Source organism: Thunnus thynnus, chromosome 19 (assembly GCF_963924715.1).
Source record: "Thunnus thynnus chromosome 19, fThuThy2.1, whole genome shotgun sequence".
NCBI lineage: Eukaryota > Metazoa > Chordata > Actinopteri > Scombriformes > Scombridae > Thunnus > Thunnus thynnus.
In genome coordinates this window covers 15491997-15509186 of record NC_089535.1, presented here as the reverse complement: position 1 = coordinate 15509186, position 17190 = coordinate 15491997, and the positions used below count along the sequence as shown (strand labels likewise).

Genomic DNA, 17190 nt, shown 5'->3' with positions numbered 1-17190 from the left:
ACCTTTCTTTTCATGAATATTGTACCAATTTACTTAAAAGTGAGCATGCTCAACATGCCCTTCTGAGATTAGATCAGAGCACAAATTTGCTTGGCATGCCTAACCTGAGAGGCCACATTTTATAGCACCTCTTGAACTGGCACAGGCATGACTTTCATTCTTACAGCAGTGTGAAAACACCATTGATTTTGATGTGATTGTTGTGCAGTGCTTTTGAGAATGCTGGTTTACATGCGTTAGTTTATTGTGGATTTGTTGTGTGTGCATGCTGTGTGTCCCCACTTCTATCTAGGATGAACCTCAAGAAATCATTAAGCCTGTCCCAATCACTCACCCTGCCCCGAGCACCACATACACCAAGCCATCAAATCAGCCTAACACCGCATACAACAAGACAGCCCGGCCTTTTGGGGGGGACAGCAGTGCAGTGACGGCTTCTTCCTCCCCAGCTGCTTCCAAAGTAGCCTCCATCCCCTCTGAATCCTCTGCTTTCACACCAGCTGCCCCTTCTCAACCACCGCAGCCTCCGTTTCCGCTGAAGTCAAGCCTCACTGCTCCAGACACTGCCCCAGCCAACTCAGTTCCCAGGCTTAGCCCTGCTCGCGCCGCCTTCACGTCCCCATCTGCCTCTTCCTCCTCATCTAACTCCTCCTCTCCAGCCAGAGTGACAGCCCCCTCCTCTCAACCCAATGTCCCACAGCCCTCTGTCTATAACACACCTATCAACCTCTACTCCAATGTCAATGCCTGTGAGGTGGCTATGGGACAGAGACGAGGTCTTTTGGAGAGCCAGGGGCTTTCAGAACAGTTCAATGGGTAGGTACCATTCATCAAACCAAGTTTTTTTTTTCTTACACTGTCCCATTTTTATCTGAAGAGCAAATCTTAATTCTGGTGTATAAATATGGAACAACCTCACTATTGATGTGGGGGTACTGTAAGTGCAAAACGTCAAGGATTTAATAATATACTGTGTGCTTTAGGCAGCAGGTCTAGAAGGAGTTGTGGTTCACAGAGGCCACAGATTTGTGGACATTTTTGCTTCGCATTCTACCTGAAGGAATGTATCAAAGAAAATGAAATATTCCGTTCTGCTCTGCCTATATTACTTTATGGTCTATTTCCCTGCCAAGTATGTCTCTTATTTGAAAAGCTAACAGTGAAACAGTCCATCACCAATGTTTTCACCCAGCTGCATATAAGGAAAATCCAAGGCACGCTGCACATCTTGTTTAAATATGCTACAGGGTAACTCGAAGAGGAGCAGAGTCTAGACAACATATTAACTGATGCTACTGCCTGCCTATCTATAATTGACGCTGGGATTCACAACTCTGCCAAATACACAGTCAGCCCAAAAGGCACTGCTGGTGTAACACTTGTTTCTAATTAGACAGAATCCTGGCAACTCTATGCTTCAAGGGACCAGGGACAGAGCAAAATTTGGCTGGACTGGGTTTCATCAGCAGGGTTTGGCTCACTGGTTGGGTTACAGTAGTCTGAGCTGCGGTTAAGTGATTTGCCACTCATTTTTACTTCATGTCACCTAAAAAAAATAGGTAATAGAGATCTGTATTTATAGGCTTTCAGTGAGCAAAGTGGCTTATTATACTTCTTGACACTTAATGTGTTTGTGAACCTACTTATGTGTCTACTTATATGTGTATGTGTTTCATACAAATGTTACAAAGAATATTTGGAATCTTTTTATTCTGGATTTGGCCAGATGAGGAACAGAAAATATGAGGAACAGAAAACAAAACACATTTAGTGATACGCTGCCAAGATAACTGACATATTCATAATGAGGTATGAGGTGTACAATCAAGAGATTGAGTGTAGGTATCTGATAACACCTACAGTTCTGTCATTGCAACCTTTTTAAGAGCTTGGAATATCATCTTATAGAGGCAGAGTGTATTTATTGTGGCATGTGTGTGTTTTTGTGGCCTGACCTGCATGCTTTGTTTTTGTGTTTCTCTGCTTCTCCATCTGCACATTATCTCAGAAGGGCCTTTCAATTAAAGGGCATGTGTTTTGGACTCTGCTCTTTTTCTCAAACTGGTCTATTCACGCTCCTTCTCTGCTTCAATCCTTTTCCATTTACCCCTTCTTTGCCCACAGGAGGAAGAAGAGACAGACACCAAGTTAGTATTGTGAATGATAATATATCTGCTGCAGTAGCTTTCTAACCATGTGGAATGTGATTACAGCCTTCACATCTCTCTGGTTTATCATTACCAAAGGCATGCTTGCACCCCTTTGAGCTCACCCTCACGCTTGCGCTCATCTACTTACAGTACACACTCATTTTAAGGTCCAAACAAACCGCGAATCCCTGTAAATAATCCATCTCTGAGATATCACAGGGCACCCAGTGAGGGTCAGCTCATACTTTTCATTCATCTTCTCAGTGGCATCAGTGACATCGGGATCTGTGTTAGCTTATACTGTATTTACACATGTATTTGCAGGCTGGGCTGCTGAAGTCACCCGGCTCTGCATCTGTCTAGCTCCATCTGCTACTGTTGTCACTATGTTTACTCAAGGCCATTCATATCACTGCCAAATATATTCTGCTTTAGCTAAGAATAGCCTTACTTGTGTGCTCTCTATGATCATCCTTCACATCATCTGACACATACACACACACACACACACACACACACACACACAGACAAAACACACGCATAATAAAAATTGCACATACTTGGACTTTGACATGAAATTGATTCACAGTTTGGAGCAGCACTTGAATTGAACAGTGCATGTGAACACTTGAAATAAATATTAGTGTGTTCTAGAGTACCATCAAGTAAGCTTTTGAGGAAAAGGTGATCCTTTATTTTCAAAGCACATTACTCCCATCTTGTGGTGAGATATGGTCACTGTCACTTCAATCTCTCAAACGCTCCATTTCACTGATAATACCATGCAGTCGTGTGTATAATTACACCATTTTAGTATCCTAAGCCTAATTGCTCTTCACTTACTTACTATCATTAATCAATACCTTTAATATTGCATATCATTTTATTCTCTGGCTGACTTCTACTCTGTGGTTTACCTCTTTAATAGTGAGCCTCAGAGAAGTCTTAAGTAAGTATAGGTTAGAACATTTTCATGACTTTTTCATATCAAAACAACATTGTCATACTTAACACTTTAAGTGACTTTTAAATGTGCCTTTGTGCATTTTTCCTCACTACCTTCTCATTGCTTGCCTACAGAACTCCACCTCCAGCTAGACCTAGGAGGTAATTGTGAAATCGGCAGTTAGGTCATACTGGGAAACATGTATCTACAAGCTGCACACTTGATTGAATGTGGAACACCCTTAACAGTATATATTTCTGCTATGTGTACTGTGTGTGTTGGTTGCTATGATGAATGTGAGTTTTTGTGTGTATAAACTGGAACGGTGTTATCCTGAGGGAGAGGTGTTCTGTTGTACTATTAACCTGAAGAGTTAATATTTAACAACTTAATAACTGTTTTTAGCAGTGATGATCTCATTGATACACTTCACACTGTATGTTCAAGACACAGATGTTCTCGTTGTCATTATTTCTTGGTTGATCTGGCTGTACAGGAAACCTGGTGTGGAGCCCGAGATGAACCACGTGCCCCCACCCAGTGATGCCAGCAAGAAGCGCCTGATTGAGGACACAGAGGACTGGCACCCACGAACCGGCACATCCCAGTCCCGCTCCTTCCGTATCCTGGCCCAGCTCACCGGCACTGAGAACGGTATGTACCAATCTCAGTGTGATCACGTTGTTTTTTGTTTTTTAAGTGTTGAACGTGGGTGAATATTATCTTAGGACTTATTTGAGTTATTATAGTTTTAAGACTCAGCTTGATATTGCTGTTAGTTCCTTTTTATATCTTTTAAACTACTTGAAGCTGGAGCGTGTGACTCATTTATCCAAAGATGTCCATTTTTAGGGTAATCCTATTTAACATGTTGTTGTTAGAAGCTTTTATATGACTTTCATTTGTTTTATAATCATGTGTCTCTTGTTAAAACTCCATTGCGTCTGGAGATTATAGTGTTTTTGCAGTTTCTTTAAATAATAGAAGAAAGCTTTCATCACCATATGATTGAATTTATTTTTTATATTACTGTTTTGACTATAAGTGGCATTGATGGTTACATGAGCAGACTGCGGCTTTGGGCCTACATCCATAGGGGCTGCGTGTGCGTGTGGATCTGTTTAACTGATGCAAAATGACATTTACAGTTACCCACTTCTTAGAATGAAGTAAGAGGAGAGATTAGTCTGTCGCCTTTGCTCTTTTTTGTCAAATGATATTACCAGATTGGTGTAGTATATATGATGAGATTTGAGCATTTGATGTATATCCAATCTGTATGGTGTTTCTGCATCTGTGAACAATTTGGGGATAGGTCCAGGAAGTCACATCAGGGTCAAGGTTAATCTAATTCTTACTATCACAGGATGAACCTACTGTAGAACAAGCTGGAGCAGAGATTTTGTGATTTCCCATATTCTCACGGACCATTTATTGCACATTTGAATTTATTTTCATTGGTGTTTTTTGTTTTTTTTTTCTCTTCATTGTTGCAGAGCAAGTTCCAGAGAACAGTGGAAAGAAGTAAGTGGCTGGTGGTTTTTAATGTAATCACATTTGGTATGTGTGAGTGATAGTTCTCTGTGTATGTGTGTGTGTGTGTGTGTATTTGAGTACTTCTGCAGAAAGTAATGCATATGTTTTAGCAATGGTATGGTTTTTCCCTTGATCATAGAGGTTTCAAATTTGGCCTTCAAAGTACTCATGTAAGCATGTCTAGGAGCCTCTGATTCAGAGTTAAGCCTTGATTTCCTGATCTTATGGTCCCACAGTATCATGCTTAATTTAAGGCTTAATTTAGAGAAACCACATTGAGAACTCTCAGAGGAAGATGGTTGAGTGGACACAGCCTTAGATTCATCATAGGCTGTGATTGCTACTGCTGTTCTCTTGTCTTCAATCAGTTTAATCCGCAGTAAACACAGTCTGCCCTCCGTACCATATCCACAACCGATCAGTGTGTCACTCACTGGAAATGTGGGTAATTAAATGGTATTGTGGGTACAATAATAGCAGCCCCGCCAGATGGAGATTCCTGTTCTCCTTCTTTTATTGAGATTTTGTTCAGTGTGCGGTTACTAAAGAGAGGGCAGATATTGCACATCTGCCACATCTGCAACGAGATAGTCACTCATTTTAGTGTATTTCCTGTGATTTGTTTTTTTTCCTCCATTTATTCCTGTGCTTTTTCCTGTCTTATCTTTTACTTTTCTTCTCTATCTTAACCTTCCAACTTTCTTTTTTTCTCCTTTATTCCTGTCTTATGGGGCGGATCAGGGTGAGCAAGTTGGACTCAGAAGCTATAGGACACAAGTACAACAAGCTGAGAGATTGGCATCACGATGTTTCAGCACGAGTGCTAAATGTGTAGTAGGCCAGGTTTTTATTATGTTTAGTGTTTTATTTATTTTATTCTGCCTACTTTAAAACTTATATTGCCCCCTTTTGCACACCAATATAATTACAGTCTTCATTTGGCACACTATAAATAACTTATTAAATGTTCCAGTTCCATAGATTAAACAACATGAGTAAAAAAGTAATACATCTTTTTGCACAAACAAACATGCCCTGTTGTAAAAATTATTTAAGGTGCATATTATGTTGCTATTTGTAAAAAAAATTATATTTCAAAATGTAAATGAAATGCATGCATGCAAGTAATAATGTGTGCTTGGAAATGCAGCATTACAATATATTATAGTGTACATGTGTACTATTCTGTAGCATATTGTGTATATGTGAGACTCCATTTCCTCTGACAAACTTTCTGTAATCTTTATTTTTCTGTGCATGTCTGAATCTTTTTTCTTCTATTTTCTACACTAACCTTAGTAGTTATATTTGTTTGCTCTTGCTGAGTTTACCTCAATAAACTGTTTTCCTTACTGCTGTTTCTATTTCGTAATCTTTCATTCCTTCTTTTCTACTTTCCTTGCAGAAAAAGTAAACTTATCAATTAGACATTCAAGTAGGTGAAGGTCTATTATTTGACATAATTAGTAGTGCACGAAGAATAGAAGGTTAAAAATGCCTGAATGCTCAGTGTACAGATTAAGTTTACAAATATTAACTGTACTGGAGGTACCAGTTGTTCTACCATTTCAGCCATTTCTGCTGTGCTGTATTGCAGTCAACCAGCTGTTATCATTGTCATTGCGAGTTAATGCTTCTCACATAAATCATCAAACACTAAAAATAGGCTAATACAATACCCTACCTGTCACACATTATCCAAAGCCATAAACATGAAACATTCAAATCAATAAACATGTAGTTAATGTGCTAAATTTAAACACAGTATGATCTGTACTCCATCTGAGTTTGAATTTTGGCAGGCCACAGATACCAAAACAACCACATGTAAGATATAGAACCGCTAGGTGGTAAATTGACAAATCATGTCAATTTCTTAATTTCAGTTTGTAAAAATTACATAATCAACCATAAATCTGTGGCTGACAGCATAATAAGTTCTATTGTTAGTAACATGCACTGTGCTGTAGGTGAAAAAACAAACTGCTTCAGGGTTATAAATTGTTAACTTGTTGGTGCAAATCCTTTGCTCAACCAGTCTATCTGGGCAGCAACAGCACCTACCTGATGACGTCATTGTGGTTGACTGGGATCTTCTGAACCCAGTTACACCTATGGTATTGTCATACCTGCACCCATTATATTACAACTCAAATGCTCTCAAATGCAGACCCCAAAAACTTGTATTCAAAATTCAATCAAATGTAACATAATTAGAAAAGCAGATTATATGTACCAAAGTGTTACCACATTATGAAAGGCTAAATCTTCACTTGATGAAATTTGTTTAAAAAAGTACACCAGCCGTTGGCCTTTATGACTTTGGACTCTTCTGCCCACAGGAGGTTCTAAGCTTGAAATAAAAGCTGTGAAATTTTACAAGGGGTGGTGAAGACAAGTGCTTCTCATTTTCTCCTAAAATATTTTGTGGCCCTTGACAGTTTCTACTGCCACAGGAAATTAAACCAGCGCTGCCTCAGAGTGTCTCACTGGATAAAACTTTTCTCCTATCATGCCAGTTCAGTAGAATAAAAGTAATAACAACTTTATATAAACCTTCTAAAATTACAGGGCTGGGTTTCTCCTGCTGATAAATGATCAGATAATAGAAACTATTTGAGTATGAGCTACATGTACAGTGGATAATATGGCAACACCACCTGTAATTGTTCCCTTATGTCAGTAATTGAGAAATCATATGGACAGTGGACAGCAATGCTTATCTGTATTCCAAAGTGCACCATAATTATCTTGATTGTTTGCATGTGCCACTGAGATTACAACTGACTGATTATAATAGTTAGTACCTGCAGTGGAAGAACCTCACTAGGTTGCCTACTTAACACAAAGCAGTAGTCTGTACTAGAGGTTTGACCCAAATGGAGGCACAATCCTATAATTTTATTTCTTTCTTATTTCAGGATTTGCCACAAATTGTACCTTAAATCTGTCTGAATCATGTGAAAATACCCAAAGCAAAACCTGCCAGATGGGAAAAACTGTGACCATGGCAGGAATCTGCATAAAAATCAAAGTGGCAGTTGATACTGGTTGAAGATGTAATGTTGGGTCCTGAAAAAACAGATGGTCAGAAAAAGCTGCTTTCACTGTATTTTCACTGTAGAGTTAAACCAATACAGTATACTCTGTAATGTATGTGTGTGAGAATATGCGTGTTTCTTGTTGTTGAAGTGAATTATGATTTATGCTGAGTATGTGTCTGTTTCCCAGTGAGGCAGTTGACAAAACCACTCCCACTGTGCAACCCTCGCCTGCAGCAAAAACATTTTCCAAATCTGCAGCGGCACCCAGGAATGGCAACGTTGTCCCTCCTTCAACCTTCAAAAGCCCTGCAGCCCAGAACAAGCCCTCCTTCCAGCTTCCAGGTAGAGTAACATATACTACAAAGAAATCACCCCTTACTTCTGTTATTACTGCAAATGCTTGCTGTTCTGCCTCTGCTAGGAATGTAGAATTATGCGTAGTTGCTTCTTTTAGCCCACAGAGGGCAGCCTCATTCCTCTAAATCACTGCTGCTCAGCTGTAACATTTATTGCAGGTTTAATACCTGACACTAAGCCATTTAAGATTATGAGCTCTATAAAAACCAGAGGTATTCCGTTAATGAGCTCAGATTATTGGCTTTTCCCAAGATCCCCTCAGTTAAATAGATTGTGAAATTGAGAATTATGTATTTTATTTTGTGTGAAAGCTGCTCTTTAAATACGTCTATCCCCGCCACGAGACCTCAAGCAGGTCAGGGGTAAATATTTGCTGAAAGGCATCAGTTAGGGGTCATTATTAGCAATACTAAGACACAAGTGTGCACTCACACATGAACAGATGCACTATGTGCCCCAGTGTATTTCCCCGGAGGCCTTTTAAGGAACGGCTGCTGAAAGGTGCCACAGGGAGAGAGCAGGAGAGGCCACAGTCGGTTCTCTGTTGCTGGAGTTATTTATCAGATTAACACACACTTGAGTTCAAATAAAAAAGCACGTGTCTCATAGTGCCCATGTAGAACAGGGCTGGGTGTGTGGAATGCGCTATGTGACCTTTAGATTTATCTACATGAATTATTAATTTGGCCATTTAACTGACAGAAACTATGAAATGAATATAATATTTAGAGAATCAGAGACACAGAAGCAGATAGGTTAAAGGTTAATTCTCAGTGTAAGGGTAGAGCTTCAAGCGTAAAAACTAAACAGCACTGGTTACACATTCCTGAGATGCTAAAATCCCTGTCTGGAATTTAAAAATAGATTCTGATTTTATAAATATGAGGCTTTAATCGAATACAGATGTGATTTGTCAGAATGACTCTTTTGCTTTGCTTTCCATCCATCCAAAATCAGAGAGACAGAACAGACAATGCAGATTTTGCACTCCTGCTGTGATTCAGTTTGGACGTCGACTTTTCTCTCCTTATCTTCTTCATACAGCCAGACAGCAGTGACAGACTCACAAATGTCTGCTTCACTTTCTGTCCCATTTAATGTGGCTCAGCCACCATTCTTTGCTCTTGCCAAAGGATTCGTTTAGAGTTTTGCCGTACTGACAGCATGTCACCATCCTCCCTACTGTACCAGGTTTCATACAGATAAGGTCATATGGTGCCATGGGGAAAAATATTTTAGCTCCAGCAGTATTCTCTGCATTAATACTGCATTCAATTGAATGTGAAAGTGACAGTTTTTTTAATCTAATATATCTTAATGGATAGTTGAAGCCAAATTAGGATACAGTTGAAAGATGTTTAATATCTGAGCAAGACTTCTTATCATCCTGCTGCTGCTGCGTGTTATTATCCTGCTGCTATTAAAGCAGCATTTATTCCTCTTCTGATGAACAAACTACTGTCTGTTGCCAAGATTTTAAAAATACCGAAGTCATGAGTTTGTTTGGTTTCATATTTTATATTTCCAGTTAACTGATAATATTATCTGTAAAATTTTAACTAACTGAAACGTCCAACTACTGTTTCAAAACATTCTCCTCTTAATAGTAGTAATAGTCAAATTAAGTCAAATTAAAATATGTAAAACTATTGGAATCTGCCCATAATATAAGCCCCCACCCCCCAAATTCCCAGAAAATATACCATTCAGGTCACATCAGTGTCCTCAATGGTAGCTACGGCCCTGCTCAAGAAGTGTTAGACATTGTGAATATTTTAGAGATAAACATGTTGGACAATGTAGCTGGAAATTGGTATTTATATTGAGAACAGCTCTTCACTAAGCCATACCAGAAACATTATTTAGCCAATAATTATCAACCAGTAAAATGGAGAATGTGCTTTCCATCCATATTTTCCATTCCCATTTGGAGCCCCTATCTCTCTCCATCACACTTACTCTCTAATATCAACCCAGCATCTTTCTTCCTATTAAACTCACTCCCACAGTCTTCTCACTTCCCTGCTAGTGCCCAGTTCTGTTTATTCTGTTCATTTGCTCACCGTTAAAAGGAAATTTAGGGAGCACTTGTCCTTTGACCCCCTCCCACCCCCACTCCAAGTCTTTGATAATGGTGCTCTTTCTCAGTAGTGTCTCTGTCCCCAGTCCTCAAAGCCTCCGGCACTCCCTGTGAGGGCGGACAACATTGACCTCCATCCTGGATGCGTCTTTGCACCGAGAAAAAGAAGGAAAAACTTTGCATCCTCTCCACATGTTTTGAAATAAGAGGAGGAGGGGGGATTATTTTTCCAGGTGTCTCCTCTGTCTCTGGGAATGGGCTGTTTCCCCTCAGTGGGAAAAATTGATCCCTTGTCTGTGCAGGGTGGGGTTGCTCTGTCCAACCTTAACCGTCTCATGCTTCAGGCATGAAGTTTAGAGATCATCAAATCATTTCCATTCATTATCTGACAATATACAATTAAATGGTGCACATCTGTCCTGTTCCAGCCATACTTGGAAATTACAAAGAATCGTGCGGAAGAAAATTGCAATTATTATTATTAATTGTTCATTCATTTTGAATTTTGGAAAGTACGTTTTATCTAATATATCATCTAGTACACTCAAAACACTTAAACCACTTAATGTGACCCATTATTTTTCTTGCTGGTTTAGGCTTTCCTAAGGGTGGAGCAGCTCCTTCATTTGGCAAAATTGGCAGCGCTGCTCCCAAAGGTCCAGAACGCCCCACTCCACAGCCACATCCACAGGACCTTAACTCTTTGGTGCAGCGAGCTGAGCACATCCCAGCTGGTAAACGCACCCCAATGTGCAACAAGTGCAACAATGTCATCAGGTGAGTAGCATCAGAAAAAGTGAAGGAACACTTTAAGTTTATTTTGGTAGATGTATCATTCCACGACTACCCCAGAGGGCTCAATATATCAGTAGATTAACATGGTATTCAGAGAAAAGTACAAGTGTAAAACTCTGCACAAGTTGAACTATGCAAGACCTTTTCTCATGTTTAAATAATTTTCCTTGTCCATTGCTTGTTCTCACCAGGGGCCCATTCCTTGTGGCCATGGGCATGTCATGGCACCCCGAGGAATTCAACTGTGCTCACTGCCACTCCTCCCTGATAGACCGTGGATTTGTGGAGGAGAAGGGCCAGGTGTACTGCGAACATTGCTATGAGGAGTTCTTCGCTCCCACCTGCGCCCGCTGCCACCAGAAGATTCTGGGGGTGAGTTACCGAGCTAAAGGGATATTGTTCTGTGCCCCAGTCTACATGCACTGAAAACTCTTTAATGGATTAAGCAGAGGAACAGTGAATGATGTTTTTAGTATTAATATAGTGTGTCCAATTGTACACTAAAGGCTCCTAAAAATACTTGAATTTGACCACTAAAAATATACAACCCTTGAAGACTATATATTTAACCTGAAATATTAGTAAGACATCTTTACCCACTACTATTATGTATCCCTGTTTATATTGTATATATCATTCTGTTGGTTGTTTTATTCATTATTTTTTCTTTTTTTTTTCCTTCTCTGCAGGAAATCATGAATGCCTTGAAACAGACCTGGCATGTGAACTGTTTCGTCTGTGTGGCCTGCCATCAGCCAATCAGAGGCAACATGTTTCACATGGAGGATGGACAGCCGTACTGTGAAAAGGGTACAGTAGTAAACCCACAATGTAAATGTTGTAAAGAAGAACATGCGTGCAAACAGACTAAAATTCATCAATGTACTTACTGCTTTACTTAGACTACTACAACCTGTTTGGGACAAACTGCCACGGCTGTGACTTCCCCATCGAGGCAGGGGACAAGTTCCTGGAGGCTCTAGGATTCACCTGGCATGACACCTGCTTTGTGTGTGCGGTAGGTCCACCCCCCCCCCCCCCCTACCCCATGGATACAGTCACTCATAGCAACAACAAGAGTTAGATCTATAAATAAGAAATGTTGAGAACACTGTGTGAATAACAAAGCTGCTCTGTATATCTGTTTCTCACTCCATAGGTCTGCAGCAATGCTCTGGAGGGTCAACCATTCTTCTCCAAAAAAGACAAGCCTTTGTGCAAGAAACATGCCCACACTGTCAACATCTAACCTGCCCCTGCATGTATGAATATGAATCAAATAGGGCATCGATGTCAGTTCACAGCCATTTATATTTCAGTCGGATGTTAAATATTTTCACTTTTTAAAGGTGATCTGATTTATCTGTTTGTGTATTCTGGTAGAATAACATTGGGTCAGAGGTTCCACTGTAAGCTTCATACTTGCTCTATCATTGTTTTACTTTGCCATTTTCATTGATTCTGTCATGAAAGTACAGTTTTATAAGTTTTATAGATTAATTTGCATTTCAATAGACTGTTATCCCTGTCACTCTCTGTGCTGTGCAGGTGTAAGTGGATCATTAATACATATGTGATTACAGCAGGATTTTTGGGGGGGCTGGAGGTATGTTGAGCTCTCAATAAGTATTTTTATTTCACACAGCAGAGGTAGAGCAGAGATACTTTACTGCAATGACCTACTGAGCCCCTCGGGGGTCATATATTAGAAAAAAATACTGATGTTGATATCTTTCTTATGTATTAATAAAGCAAGCGCAAGATTTAGAAATCATGAATATTTAATTTAAGAGGGAAAATTATTTATTTGTAAGCCAGGACCACTTAGTCAACATATGTTCTTCTGGCAACAAATAGGCCTGCAGAATAAAAGTGAGAAATTGTATTATTAATATTATTGCTTTGTTTTAAGTAATTTGGTATTTAATTATTCCCACTAATTGAAAGCACATTTGTAATGTGTATAGCAGTGTTTAAATAAGACACTTCTGAACTGAAGTTCAGTTGTATTGCTATTGTATATTTTGTAATGCCTGTAGTTCAGAGGCACAATGATAAATGGGTATGCTTCCAGTGAATACCCACACCCATACCCATACTTCTTTCAACTAGTTCCTTGCATTAAAATGCGATTAATTTAAACGCTTTGTTGATAGTAACTGCACCCTCCACTGTGGCAGTGTTTATATCATGTTCTAGCCATCAAGACTTTGTCATGTTGTATTTGCTCTAAGTGATAATGTGTTTGAAATGTATTGTTCTATTAACATGAAACCACTTTAATATATACTTCCAGATGCTGAGTTCTGCTGTCAGTTCTCATGTGCCTTTCACAATTTCTAGAATAAAAAACTGTTTGGATTTGTGTAATGGATGTTTTCTCATTGGACACCGTGCATGAATAAGTACTTAATGTTGAATAAATGTGAGTATTATAAGCCCTGTTATGTAGCTATATCTCATCAAAGTTCTTGGATATGTCTCAATATAGCTCTCTTATCCCAATCGTCCCAATCCAGATACCTTATGTTTTGTGCACACTCATTTTTTGAGTTTGCCAATGCACAGAAAGCATTGCAGTAAAGAACTGATGGTGATAATGTTCATTATAAATCTGTAGTTGTGACAATAAATGTTCAGAGAAGTTTAACGGGCAGGCAGACAGGCACCAGCATGAGCTGCCTCATATAATTTACTTGTAGTAAGAGGGGAAAGTACAAATTTCCATAGGGACAGCAGAAACAACACCCACCAGGCACACACACACACTTGCATTCATTCTTTTCTAATGACAATTCCGTTCTACAGTCATTACGAATGACAGAAAGGCGGGAAACAGTGTTGAGTGCCTTGATTATTTCAGATGTTATCTCAGAAAATGTAACCTACAGAAACAGATGCCCCATACAGCAGGCAGGGCGCACTGATGTGCACTTCTCCAAGACGTCGGAGGTGGGAGCTGTGCGCAGAAGCCGTGGTCCACTTGGAAAACTCTTTCACAACATAGAGGGACACATGCAAATGAAAGAGACCACAGCAGAGTTCACGTTAAGACAAACTGGGATTCTGTCGAGCTGCGTTTAAGGGGACGAGAGAAGGAGAAGGAGACGGTAAGGTAACTTTGCTTTAAAAAAAAAAAAAAGAAGAAGAAGAAGAAAAAGAAAACCCTAGTTGTTTGATCTGTGTCAGCGCAGTGAGCTTCAGCAGTAGTCCTGCGGTTGTGATTATGAAGCTTTCCTCACTGAAGCCACAGGGCTTTGTAATTTGTTTTCCGTGCTGCTGTTCATTAGAATTCAACTGAAGGGCTTATTTTTGCAGCCTGCGCTGAGTTTGATGCTGGCAGCAGCTGCGGGCGATCAGCGGGACGCCAAACGTGTTACTGCCGGAGTCTGTGATGATGGTGATGATGATGCTCATCTGTAATTGCTGCTCAGTACATCTTAATGTCTGATCCGAGGGAGAATTATCTCCAAATTGCCTCAAGAGAAGATGAGGTTAAGTTTGTAGACGTTGTAATTAATAGATAGGGATTTGGGCTACTGACGAAGATCGTCAAAGGTCTCATCAGGTAAACGTGTCAGATAAAAATATATTGCTCAGTTGCTTGTGTTTGCCTTTGTTTCTTTAAAAATATATATTCAAACACCTATGATGCTGTATCCATAGTATGTGATCGACTAAATGTATATTATTGTTCTATTTGTCTATATTATTTATTATGACTATGAAACATTTATACCATAATACTGTATGTTTAGAAAACAATCTCACCACAAGATCCATTTAGTAGCCGTTGTGGAGCTTTTGATCATATCACATGATCTTCATCAGTAGAAGGAATTAGTCCAGTTGTCATGGAATTGTAGATGTACAAATTTCCATTTTTTGAGTACTCTAAGGACTGCTCCTCCATGGCTTATAAGTGATATTGTGGGTACTGGGTAAACTCCATCTGCTGATGAAGATCATGTTATGTGACTGAAAGCTCTAGAACTGCTACTAAATGGACCTTGCAGTGAAGAGTTTTCTGAACTGCTGTTTTCAAGGTCAAGATTGAACTTGGAACCTCAGATTTGATGATTGCTCACTCAATTAGGATTCAGACGAGGCTCATCAGTGTAGAGTTTGTCAAATAAACACAGTGCAGGAGGAAAATGTAATGGTGAGACGTACTATTTTTACACCTTCTGTGTATGTTAATGTCTGGCTGTGAGCTAAAGCCGCCATTACCTGTCAGTGTAGTGGCATGGGGTCAATGGCAATATTTGATGTTGAATGCATGAAACAAAACCTCTCTGTGTTCTGCAGTTGATCACTGAGCTTCAGTGAACCATAGCCAATGTCTGTGACATCACTGTGGTCCTGATGTTTACATCAGCAGAGGTGGCCAGAGGTGGCCTTGCATCACCTGCTGCACCTCATGCAAGTCTGTGGTGTTTGAACACATCAACAACTCTCTACAGGACAAAGAGGCTCATTGAGGCAGAGCCGAGTGATTGTTTTTGGCTAATATTAAACACACAGAGAGTGATCAAACTACCACCCAGTCCTTAGCCTGGCTCTGCACCTGGCAAGAGTAACGCCTGACATTAGGCTTACACGGTGGGGATGGCATGTCAAGTGAGGATGCATGGCAAGGCAGTGCTTTGTGGTCTACCACAGACTAAAGCTCCAAGTGTGTGTGTGTGTGTGTGTGTGTGTGTGTGTGTGAAATATACCAACATTCCTCTTTCTCAGGTTCACAGTTTTTCAAGTCAGATGCCCATATGAACATTGAAACAGGTTTATATTCGCTGTAATCATTCCTCCTGTTCATACTAATAGAGGATCTCCAAATGCGCTTACAATGTAAGTGATGGGGGACAAAATCCACAGCCCTCATTTTGAGCAAAAATTTATCTAAAAGTTTATCTGAAGATAATAAGAGGCTTCAGCCATTTAGTCAAATAAAGTAGATGTCTTCTACGGTTTAAGTCTTTTTAGTAAAAAAAAATCCCTTTTTTTATCTCAACCGACAGCGTTTTCCTGTTCAGCTGCAGTGGAAAGATAGTAACAAAAACAGGGAATTTGGCACTAAGAAGACAGTAACTGTGAAAAATATTGACTTGATTTGACTATTTGGATGGCTGAAGGAGGACAGTAGCTTTTATCCCCCGTCAATTACATTGAAAGTGGATCATGAAGGGATATCTTAAAGCTATAATATGTAAATATTCTGCATTAAAAAGCCTAAAAATGACTAGACGTATGTTATATATGTTGTTCAGTTATGTATTTACATTATCCTAAATACTCCCAACAATTTTCAAGCCCAGAAAAATTCAATTTTTCTGTTATCAAGGTAACGGTCCGTATCATTTGTCGCCTGTCAATGACATCATACCCCCTCTACCAAAGAGTATACGCACACAAGATGGTGATCATTTTGTGCACATGCGTCAGTGTTGTGGCTGTTTGCCACAATGGCATCTACCAAAGAGTAGATGATAATACGTCAGCGTTGTGGTTGTTCTCCAGAAACAAATAAATAAAAAATAATAATAAATTCATAAATTGACTCAGTTTCAAGCTACATTTCTATGATAAACATTTTAGATCTTGGTCGTTGTTAAGTATATATTTTAACTGGATGAAGGATTTTAGTCAGCAGATGTCTGGATCTTAAGTTATCAGAGAAACAAACTGAGCAAACGTTAGCGGCTGCTCGGCTCACGCAGAGCTCCTCTGGACGTCCTGTGCCTGCCAAACAACCTCAGAAAAAACACCGATTTTTAACATGAACTAACAAGGTATTTTGCAATAGTTGTGAATGCCATATTCATTGCTGAGCATACATCTGTTAAGTTTTAGTTAATTTTTAAACTCTTCCTTTGGTAAATTAATTTATTTTATGTGGAACATCACAAATATGTTGAAATGAAGACATCCTTTGAAGACATCTTTTGCAAGAGGACACCACTTCCTCTTAGAGAGCGCTGCTTATTTGAGCATACCTGTGGCCTCAAGCACACACATGCACCTACAGCACAGACAGACACACACACACACACACACACACACACACACACACACACACACACACACACACACACACTGTCCTTCAGTCACTGATGTACATAAACAGACGTACAAACACACACACTAGCTAGGTAGATACTGGCCCAAGTGTTGGTGTGTCCACAGGGCTAAACTTAGCAAGCTGCGACCCCTCACCCCAGTTTCCTTCCTTATAATTACAGGAAGCGAGTCTAGCCAATTAGACTAGAGATATTTGGTGCATAT

General features: G+C 39.7%; 2 protein-coding genes across 8 annotated transcripts in view; both read left to right on the top strand.

The window, feature by feature from the left end:
- Nucleotides 1-13278, top strand: part of pdlim5b (PDZ and LIM domain 5b) — a 39704-nt gene extending 26426 nt beyond the window's left edge. The window contains exons 5-16 of one of the 7 annotated variants that reach the window (XM_067573838.1): nucleotides 701-816; nucleotides 2125-2147; nucleotides 3079-3109; nucleotides 3231-3257; nucleotides 3593-3750; nucleotides 4593-4620; nucleotides 7864-8018; nucleotides 10710-10890; nucleotides 11100-11280; nucleotides 11598-11718; nucleotides 11811-11926; nucleotides 12068-13278. In XM_067573838.1, the coding sequence (XP_067429939.1) occupies nucleotides 701-816; nucleotides 2125-2147; nucleotides 3079-3109; nucleotides 3231-3257; nucleotides 3593-3750; nucleotides 4593-4620; nucleotides 7864-8018; nucleotides 10710-10890; nucleotides 11100-11280; nucleotides 11598-11718; nucleotides 11811-11926; nucleotides 12068-12157 (1227 nt within the window). In that variant the 3' untranslated portion in view covers nucleotides 12158-13278. Of the gene's footprint in view, nucleotides 1-292; nucleotides 817-2124; nucleotides 2148-3078; nucleotides 3110-3230; nucleotides 3258-3592; nucleotides 3751-4592; nucleotides 4621-7863; nucleotides 8019-10709; nucleotides 10891-11099; nucleotides 11281-11597; nucleotides 11719-11810; nucleotides 11927-12067 lie in introns of all 7 variants that reach the window. The other 6 variants (XM_067573836.1, XM_067573840.1, XM_067573841.1 and 3 more) reach the window with 6 other exon arrangements.
- A 590-nt stretch (nucleotides 13279-13868) lies between these two features.
- bmpr1bb (bone morphogenetic protein receptor, type IBb) overlaps nucleotides 13869-17190 on the top strand; it is a 57622-nt gene continuing 54300 nt past the window's right edge. The window contains exon 1 of the mRNA XM_067573843.1: nucleotides 13869-14018. The gene's annotated coding sequence lies outside the window, so the exon portion shown is untranslated. The remainder of the gene's footprint in view (nucleotides 14019-17190) is intronic.